Below are 9,744 nucleotides of genomic sequence, written 5' to 3'. Positions count from 1 at the left end.
TTGAGGCAGGGCTCCGTCGGGACGAACCGAACCGCGGGATCCGGGGCGCGGGGCGGGGGGGGGTGGGGCGGAAGCAGCCGAGCGGGCCCGGCGCCGGCCTCGGCGCGTCCTGGGCGGAAGGCGGAGGCAGTGGCGGCGGCGGCGGCGGCGCGGGATGAGCCGAGGCTGAGGCGGCCGCGGCGGGGCCGGGGCCGGGGCCGGGGCCGGGGCGCAGAGCAGGGCGGAGCAGCGCCGGGGCCTCCCCGCGGCCAAGCCGGGCGCCCGCGGGCCCCGTCGGGAGGCCATGGCGGCCAACATGTACCGGGTGGGGGGTGAGTACCGCGCGTCCCAGCCTCGCCAGAACCGGGCCGGGGTGGGGGGCAGGGGGAAGAGAGACTGGGGGGGTACGGACGCGGGGGGGGGCACGAGAGGACGCATGCGCGCACGGGGAGCCTTCCCGGAGGGGGGTTCCGGTAGGGGAGGGCGAATACACTGCAACCCTCCCCCCCCGCCCCCGTGGGGGGTCGCGGGCGGGGGTTGCAACGATACTGCAATGGATGAACTTGACCGCTAAGGCTGCAGTGGGGTGCGGAGTGAGGCCCGGGGCGCTCGGGGCGACTGAGTAACTCTGGCCGCATGCACCCTCTGCCTGGCCTCGCCTCGTCCAGTGTACAGCTCTTAGTGCCCGGCGGATCTCGACAGACCCCCCCCCCCGACTCCCCCTTCATGATAGGGACACCCTCCACCCCCCGGGCGCAGCTGGCTCCGGGATCCCTGCGGTGCTAGCGCTGCCCCCCCCCCCCCCCCCGGGCAGAACTCTTGCCCAGACCTACCTCCGGCCATAGGGCCGCCCTTTGGCCCTCTGTCCCGATGGGGCCAGGGCCGGGGTGTCCAGAGCTGAGTTTTGCCCGAGCAGCCCATTGGTCGGAGCGCTCCGGTCCTGTCTCTGTTAGAGGCACTCTTTGAACCTCGGCTCTACCGCCCGAGCCCTGTGCGCATCCTTGTCCACTACCCAACCCTCGAGGACCCTGGGGACAGACCTAGGTCCGAGATGACCGCCCCTGGCCTCCCGCCCCTGGCCTCGGAACAGAGTCCGTGCGGAGGGTTAGCAGCGAGGGCAGGAAGGGGCCGGCCAGGTCCCAGCTCCGACCCTGGAGGCTGCTCTTGGCCTGGTCCACACCGCAGTTAAGGGGTTTCCTGACTCCTTTTTGTTTTTGTAAAGACCGGTCAGGAGGGCTCCAAGCAGGGATTGCCTGGGTTTTGCCTTTGTAGCTTCAGCCCTGGAAAGATAGTGGGATCACCGAGGGGGATTGCAAGAGCATCCCTGGCTGCTGCTCTCACTTTAGGCTAGAGCCCAGTCCAAGTTCTTCCTTCCTCCTCTCCCCTTCGCCCCATCCTTTTCAAGGGTCTCTACCCCCCCCCCCTTTTTCCTGTTGCATCCCTGCCCCCTCACTCAGGGCTTTGGTTCTTCCCCACTGCAGATTACGTCTATTTTGAGAACTCCTCCAGCAATCCTTACCTTGTGAGGAGGATCGAGGAGCTCAACAAAGTGAGTGTGTGGATGTGGGGGGGGGCAGGATCCTCACCATGAACCACATCTGTGACAATGTGTGGCTGCTTGTGGCCCCCATGGGGCAGTGGGCAGAAGTTAGGGAAGGGGAGGTTTCAGCTCATTGTGAGGACAGACTTCCTAACAGGAAGCTCTAGTTTCCAGACCTAGCTGAGTGAAAAGGGCAGCCTCAGGAGGTGACCAGCTTCTCCTTTTCCAGAGTCTGCTGGTGAAAGCTCGTTGATCGCTTTGAGGCAATGTTGGTATCACTCCTGGGTGGTTAGAGTGGAGGGCCTTGGGCCCCTTTCAGTTGTGTGCTTCTCTGAGAGGCTCCTTACTGTCTCAGGCATCCTGAAGCATCCTTGCTTGGGTTATATTGGCCCTGGCCTAGTTCTGAGCTCTTTAGGTGGGAGGGGACTTGGGAGGCTCTGAGACTGAGCAGCACTTTCTTGGGCACATAATTTCTTGAGGTCTTATTTTTACCAGTGAGTGCTTAGAAAATATATTCCCTGTTCCTAGCCTCTTTTCCTTACATCTACTTTCTCTAACACCACTTTGCTCCTTCTTCCTAGACTGCAAACGGGAACGTGGAGGCAAAGGTCGTCTGCCTTTTCCGAAGAAGAGACATCTCTAGCAGCCTCAATAGCCTGGCCGACAGCAACGCCAGTGAGTCTTTTCTTCCCCTGCCCTCGTGTCCTCAGGCCTGGGCAGGTCTCATGACCAAGGCTGGGGGAAGCGGGTCTGCCTGGAGGGGTCGGGGCTTGTTTTCACATGTCAGAAAAGTGGAACTGAGGCGGAATGTGATGAGAGCCGGAGTGTCTTAAGGTGGGGAGGACGCCGGGAGGTTTGAGGGGGAGGGTAGAGACGGCGAACCTAATCGTAGCGAAATCGGGACTTGTGGATAAGTTTTGGATGAACCAGAGTTTGGGCAGAGAATGAGAAGGATTGCATTAGGGGAAGTGAAGAGGAAGGGAAGGACCAAGCGTGCACCGTGTCCTGCCTTGGGAAGGGGGGGTGGTGCGGCTCGGTTGTGCAGGGGATAAGGGTATGGCTGGTCTGGCCAGAGTGGAGGCTTTGGGAAGAGGAAGAACTTCCTCAATTTCCTTTCACTTTGCCCTTTTTATCTTCCTTGTCTTTGTTTTCATTTCTTCCTCCCTCCCTCGTTTTCCCCTTTCCCTATTCTACCTGCTTGCCATCCCTCGCTTTCCTTCTTTCTTTTCCCAGTAATAATTCATCTCTATCATTCTTCCCCCTTGTCCTTTGTGATCTCTTTGCCCCCCTCCGTTGATACTTCTGTTTTCAACTTTTTAGACCAAGGTTCCAGCGCTAAAGGGTTAATGGGGAACAAGGCTCTCCAAGTTTCCTAGCCCCACGGGGTTTACTGCCCCATCTGGCAGGGGCTGACCTTGGCTTTGTCCAATCAGAAGGGCTTTGGGGGGTGTGGTTCCCTTGCCTTAGCCCTGGTTTCCGGAGCACAGGCAAAGGGAGGAGTCAGCTGCAAACTCCTCCCCCGCTCCCCCTTCTCCCTGGTAGTTGGAACAATGGCCTATGGGTCTGGGCTTGTTGCTACGTCGCTATCCTACCTCTTTCTCCTTTGGCACCCATCCCTATTAACCCTTTACGACTGGGCTTCTTAGCCTGCTTGAGGCCTTTGGTGGGGGAGGGATAGTGTTGATGTTGGGGTGGAAGTTCTGTCTCTTCAAGGTAAACGCTGTGAGCCAGACAAAGAACAAGGGGCACGTATGGTTTTGCAGATCCTGCTTTTAGGGAGGGGAGAGGAGGCCTGTGAAGTCTAAGGACATTTGGGGAGGCGCAGCCTGGTATAACTTCACTGGGGTTCAGCTCCTCAGGGCAGTCTGGGAAGGGCAAGTGCCGCTTGTGTGTTGTGAGATCCCAGCATCGGCCCTTGAGGCCTGGGATGAATTTCTGTGGTTTTGGAGGGAGGGGAGGGAAAGAGAAGGGTTATGGCAGCTCCTCATTATCAGCTTTAAACCCAGAGCATTAGGGATGAAGCAGCATTGGGGAAAAGTGTAATTGGGGCCAAGATGGGGGAAAGGTAAGAAGGGGGGGGTGGCGGCACAAGACTGAGAGACAGATACAATGAGGGGGTGGTGAACCAGCACAGCCCTTCCCCTGCTCCCCCTTCCTCTCTTCAGCCCTGCCCTCCCCAGCTGCCCTTTATTTTCTTTTCCTCTCCCAGGGGAATTTGAGGAGGAGTCCAAGCAGCCAGGAGTCTCAGAACAGCAGAGGCACCAGTTGAAGCACCGGGAACTCTTCCTTTCTAGACAGTTTGAATCGTTGCCAGCTACCCACATACGGTAGGGAGCAGGGCCCGGGCCTCTCCATGAGGAGCTTCTCTCCCACCATCTATGCTCTTTAGCCGGCCAGTGGAAAGGACCCCTGCTCTCGGGGGATCGGAAGGGACGAAGACTAGGGATTGGGGACTTGGTGACCTTTCTTTCCTTCCCTTTCTTGGCAGTGGGAAATGCAGCGTGACGTTATTAAATGAGACGGACATCCTGAGCCAGTACCTGGAGAAGGAGGTGACTGAGAGGGCTGCGTGGGTAGAAGGGAGGGGACTGACAAGTGTGGAGGGGACGGTCGAGGTGGCGCTATCCACCCTCCCTAAGCCCATGTGGGCTACCAGGGTATAAGCAAAGCCCCTGTTGCCCTTCTAAGAGCTTGCGTTTTAATAGGGGAAAGAGCACACACAAGAGGTATGTGCGGAATGGCTTTAAAGCCAATTCATGTTCATAGTGACTACAGGCTCCAGAAATGCTCCATTTAGGAAGTGAATCTCTGACAGGAGGGGGAAGGGAGGGAGGGGAGTGAGCCTGGCAGGGGAAGCAGAGGTCCTGAGATGGAGATGGAGGAACAGCCAATTTGGCTGAACCAGAGGATGTATGATAGGGAATGAGATAGGGCTGGGAAGGCAAGTTGAGGTCAGGGTGTCCAGGGTATCATGTTCCAGGCAGGCAGGAGTTTATATAACCCTAATGGCTCCGTGAAGGGTGGGTTGGAGAGTTAAAAGAGATCAATTAGGAGGCTAGGGAAGAGGTGCTGAGGGCCTGAACCAGCCTGCTGGCTGTGAGTGTAGGCAGAAGGGCACATGCTAAGCCCTGGAAATGACTGGATTGGGTGATTGGATATGTGCAGTGAAGTGGGAAGGGAGACTGGGAAGCCTGAGCATTCCAGGAGAGCCTGGTTTGGGATGAATGAGAATGAACTCTGGCTGGCCCTGGGCTCTCCAGACTGGCCTGCTGGGGACCAGCTGGTTGGGGGGAGGGAGAGGCTCATTTCAGCTGCCTCTCTACCACCCTGTTTCAGGACTGCTTCTTCTACTCCTTGGTGTTTGATCCAGTGCAAAAAACGCTTCTGGCTGACCAGGGTGAGATCCGGGTTGGCTGCAAATACCAAGCAGAGATCCCAGAGCGGCTGGCGGAAGGTGAGGCCCAAGGAGGGAAGGGCCAAGGGGAGAGGGAGGGGACAAGTGGAGGGGCCCAGCCGACGGCGAGGGACATAGAAGAGCCAGAGATCCTGCGGCGGCTGACCAGGGTGTGAGCGAGGAGAGGACGGGGGTCCGGAGGTCTACCCTCTACTCTTTCTCTTTCATGGTGACGTAGTCTTTTTTCCCAGGTGAGTCTGATAATCGAAATCAGCAGAAGATGGAAATGAAAGTGTGGGATCCAGACAACCCCCTGACTGACCGGCAGATTGACCAGTTCCTCGTCGTGGCCCGGTGAGGGCTGGGCGGGTGACTGCGACCCTAGGCTGGGGGAGCTGCGGACTGGCGGTCCTAGGCCTCTCTCAGTCCCAGCTGGTGTCCTTGAGGTTGTCCTGATGTTCCCTGTGGTGTTTCTCCCCTTCCCTTGCCCGTTCCCTTGAAGCTTCCTTCCGCCCCAGTGACCCGCTGTTCCTCCCTTAGAGCGGTGGGCACCTTCGCCAGGGCCCTGGACTGCAGCAGTTCTATCCGGCAGCCAAGTCTGCACATGAGTGCGGCAGCTGCCTCCCGAGACATCACCCTGGTGAGCCGCCGCTGTCTGGGTTGGGGAAGGCGGGGCCTCGGAGGGGTCCCTGGGCCGTCTCAGGGTTCTCACCGGCTGTTGCCTCTGTCGCAGTTCCACGCCATGGACACCCTCCAGCGGAATGGTTATGACCTGGCCAAGGCCATGTCCACGCTGGTGCCCCAGGGCGGCCCTGTGCTGTGCCGGGATGAGATGGAGGAGTGGTCGGCCTCTGAGGCCATGCTGTTCGAGGAGGCGCTGGAGAAGTACGGCAAGGATTTCAACGATATCCGGCAGGACTTTGTGAGTAGGGCTAGGTCAGGAAGCAGCGGCCACGGCGGCGGCGAGGGGCTGGGGGTCCTCGGGCTAGGGCGCCAGCTCACTCTGCATCACCTCCCCAGCTCCCCTGGAAGTCTCTCGCCAGCATCGTCCAGTTCTATTACATGTGGAAAACCACCGACCGCTACATCCAGCAGGTGAGGAATGGTGTGGGGCCCGTGGGAGGAAGGCACCGAGCTGCTGTTGGGGGGCAGAGAAGCCAGCCCAGGGACCCCCCCCATGCTGCTCTCTCTGTTTCTTGTGTCACCTGCAGAAAAGATTAAAAGCAGCCGAAGCCGACAGCAAACTGAAACAGGTCTACATCCCTACCTAGTAAGTGGGAGTAGGTGGGTATGGAGGGAAGCCAGGGCACCTTCCTTCCCTTCCCTGTGATCCGGAGGTGGTGGGATCAGCAGGAGAGTGGCAGGGAAACTCCCTGGGCTGGGCTGGAAAGCTGCCCTCCTCCGGCCGCTGGAAGCAGCCTGCGCATCCACCCTCTCCTGTCCTTTTCTGTCCCCCCAGTACTAAGCCGAACCCAAACCAGATCATCTCTGTGGGGTCCAAGCCTGGCATGAACGGGGCGGGATTCCAGAAGGGGCTGACCTGCGAGAGCTGCCACAGTGAGTGTTGGGGCCTGCTGGGGTTCGGGCTGCCTCGGCTCCTGCATCAGCGCTCGGAGGAGCCAGGCTTGGCCCCTCTGATTGCACCCCCCCAGCTGACCTGTTTCTGTGTCTGTAGCCACCCAGTCAGCACAGTGGTATGCCTGGGGGCCCCCCAACATGCAGTGCCGTCTTTGTGCATCCTGCTGGATCTACTGGAAGAAGTATGGGGGGCTGAAGACTCCAACGCAGCTGGAGGGGGCAGCACGGGGTACCACCGTAAGGACCCAGGGCTTGGGGCTGGGGGGAAGGGGCCTAGAAGGCAAGAGCTTAAGAAAGCTGCCTGCCCGCACTGAGTAATGGGGAGGAAACAGTCTGGCAGTTTTGGATCTGTTCCCGAGCCAGCGGATCCAGAAGGTGGGGCTGGGGTGGCTCAGATCCAGAATTCTGAGGGCAGTAGGATCCCACTGCTGATGCTGCTTTTGTTTCCACCTTCCACCAGGAACCACACTCCCGAGGCCACTTGTCTCGTCCTGAAGCCCAGAGCCTTTCTCCGTACACAACCAGCGCCAACCGGGCCAAGCTGCTGGCCAAGAACAGGCAGACGTTTCTGCTGCAGACGACTAAACTGACCCGTCTCGCCCGGCGCATGTGCAGGGACCTGCTACAGCCAAGGAGGGCTGCCCGCCGACCCTATGCCCCCATCAATGCCAACGCCATCAAGGCTGAGTGTGAGAATGGGCAGGAAAGATCTGTTGGAGAGAATGGGGACAGTTTGCCCAAAAGGTGTATTGGGCTCTGCCTGGGCTAGGAGGTCACCCAGACTCGATGATTCTTCTTCTGTCCCTAGGCTCCATCCGGCTCCCCAAGGCAGCCAAGACGCCTCTCAAGATTCACCCCCTGGTGCGACTGCCCCTGGCGACCATCGTCAAAGACCTTGGTATGGGGCCCAGGGTGGAAAAGAAGGGCCGGGAATGGTTCTGGAACCCAGGATTTCAGCAAGATCTTTCTCTTTCCTTGGTAGCGGCCCAGGCTCCTCTGAAACCAAAAACACCACGAGGCACAAAGACACCAATCAACAGGAACCAAATGACCCAGAACCGCAGCTTGGGGGGCATTGTGGTGAAGCGTGCCTATGAGAGTGTGAGTTGGGTGGTGTTTGGGAGACTCGTTTTTCTTCATTGGTCTGCTTGGTCTCCATGGGGTTGGAAGCGGTAATGGCAGGAAATGCATACGTGTGGCTGTCCGTACATGCATGTGCACACGCATGTGCACACGCTGGCATTTACATAGCATTCCAAAGTGATCTCATCCTCACAACAGCCCTGGGAGGTCAGTGCCATTATCATCTCCATTTTACAGATGAGGAAACTGAGGTAGCTGGGCACACAGCTAGATTTTGAACCCTGGCTCTCCCAGTGTTCTTGCCCACTGCACCCCCTGGCTGCAGAGAAGCAGATTCCAGCCCACTGTAAGGCAGTAAGGTGAAGAACCTTAGCTTGCTGAGAAGTGGAGCGTAGGAGGTGGCGGGCTCCTGGAATGGACTGTGGTTAAGCCCGCGGGAATGGGGTCGCACGTGGCCGAGGTTCCGAAAGCTACCCCTCTCCTTTTCCAGGTGGTTCCGTTTTCGGCCAATGGAAGGCCCCTCACCTCAGGGATTCGATCAAGCACACAGCCAGCAGCCAAGAGGCAGAAGCTAAACCCAGCTGATGCCCCCAACCCTGTGGTATTTGTGGCCACAAAAGACACCAGGTAGTGGGTGGATGGACAGCGTTGGGCACATGGGTGGCTGACAGCAGAGACTGGGGGGAATGGAGGGATGAAACAGTAAGCAGGAATAATGGGGCGGAGCAGCCAGGAAAGGCCCAGCTGACAACAGTGGGATTGCATCTGACCTCATCTTCCCTGCTAGGGCATTACGGAAGGCCTTGACTCACTTGGAAATGCGGCGGGCTGCAAGGCGGCCCAATTTACCATTGAAGGTGAAGCCTCCACTGCCATCGGTCAGGGCCCCGATTCCCCCACCTCTACCCCCACACCCTGCCAGCACCAATGAGCCTATTGTCTTGGAGGATTGAGCATTCTTGGGGGAAAGGAAGAGGGTAGGTGGGAGGCTGGCCTCTGGACAGGGGCATTTACCTGTGTGCTGGGGTCCTGGGAGGGCGTTGGAGAGCTTGCTCATAGCTCCCGACACATCTGCCTCTTCCTTGGCCTTCTCCAGGTCCTGGGGAAGGAGAAAAGCCCCATACAGAATAGTCTGTTTTGGGGGTACAAAAGACTCAGTCCTGGGGCAGGTTTTTTGCGGGGGGAGGGTTTTTTAAAGTTTTTTTTAATTTTTCCTCCCCTTGTTGGGGAGCGTGGGAGGGGCAAATAGGGTACCTGTTGGTACCTGCGGGGGTGGGGCGTGCACTGCCATGTCTCAAGTCTTGTTTTCTTTTCTAATTTTGGGTTTTACTCCCATCTGATGTCCAGACTTAATTGGAGTTAGAGGCCTGTGAGCTCGGGCAGTCCCAGCTCCTTGTGCTCACTCTTCCTTCCCCTTCCCCCACATCCCTGCCTTTTGTACACCAACTCTCAGAAATAAAGACCCTTTGTCCGTTTTTTAACCTTGGAATCTGTAATCCGTTCTTAGATCGACAAAAATAAAAAGCTGTTTTTCTTCAGCCCCTCCTGGCTCTGCTGCTCTCTATGGGATGGGGCCTAGGGAGATGGGAGGTCTGATGGTGAAAATGGACAGGAAGATTGACCATTAGTCCCAGGAGAGGCTTCCTAGTCACTTCCCTGGTGGAAGCCCTTAGGTGCACAGTCTGGTTGTAGACACCACTTTGCTTGACACATCATCTGTTTTGTTGTGGGGTGCTCTGAAGAGGAGTTCATTCTAGGAACTGGCCAAAACAACCGTGGGTGAGCTGGCTGGTCCTCTCCTGACCACCATCCTCTGGAAGTTCTGGGGTTGGCCCTTGGGATGCTGCAGGCTAAGAGGATTTGGGTACTTCTCTAATGCTGGAGACTGCTTTGGGGCAAAAGATGAAGAGGAATCCTTGGTGGATAGAGGGAGGATATAGCCCAGAGTCACAGGATGGCTTGCTGGACGGAAGGAATCTTCACATCCCACACCCAATATGCAAGCCCCCTGAGGACGCCACTGCCTGTGTCCTTGGCACCCTGCACCTAGTATGTGCCTGATAAATGCTTGTAGGATTTGGCCACCCTCTTGTGGGGTCTGATGCCAAGAATCACTCAAGGGAGGAGGCTGAAGGACGGCCGGAAGTGGGGCGGGCAAGGGCTTTGCCTA

The 9,744-nt window shown here is 58.0% G+C and overlaps 1 protein-coding gene across 1 annotated transcript; it reads left to right on the top strand.

Annotated features, from left to right (window-relative positions):
• Positions 1-200: 200 nt before the first annotated feature.
• MTA2 (metastasis associated 1 family member 2) lies at positions 201-9,115 on the top strand. The gene is made up of 18 exons (XM_036764563.1): positions 201-311; positions 1,461-1,528; positions 2,101-2,194; positions 3,729-3,846; positions 4,008-4,071; positions 4,856-4,973; positions 5,165-5,267; positions 5,454-5,553; positions 5,647-5,835; positions 5,934-6,008; positions 6,125-6,183; positions 6,373-6,470; positions 6,589-6,728; positions 6,952-7,180; positions 7,300-7,389; positions 7,474-7,592; positions 8,065-8,201; positions 8,362-9,115. Exons 1-18 carry the CDS (start codon positions 284-286, stop codon positions 8,525-8,527), a joined length of 1,995 nt encoding a protein of 664 aa, XP_036620458.1. The 5' UTR covers positions 201-283; the 3' UTR covers positions 8,528-9,115.
• Positions 9,116-9,744: the final 629 nt, after the last annotated feature.

The sequence above is a fragment of the Trichosurus vulpecula genome, chromosome 6 (assembly GCF_011100635.1).
Source record: "Trichosurus vulpecula isolate mTriVul1 chromosome 6, mTriVul1.pri, whole genome shotgun sequence".
In the NCBI taxonomy this organism is placed as follows: domain Eukaryota; kingdom Metazoa; phylum Chordata; class Mammalia; order Diprotodontia; family Phalangeridae; genus Trichosurus; species Trichosurus vulpecula.
Note: the sequence above shows the minus strand (reverse complement) of the source record. Positions and strands in the feature narration are given on the sequence as shown.

Bases quoted from the DNA above. Each gene is read 5' to 3' on its own strand.
- MTA2 (XM_036764563.1), top strand. From the start codon at position 284: ATGGCGGCCAACATGTACCGGGTGGGGG. The intron at 5,268-5,453 runs GTGAGGGCTGGG...TTCCTCCCTTAG, and splicing joins CAGTTCCTCGTCGTGGCCCG to AGCGGTGGGCACCTTCGCCA. The intron at 5,554-5,646 runs GTGAGCCGCCGC...CCTCTGTCGCAG, and splicing joins CCTCCCGAGACATCACCCTG to TTCCACGCCATGGACACCCT.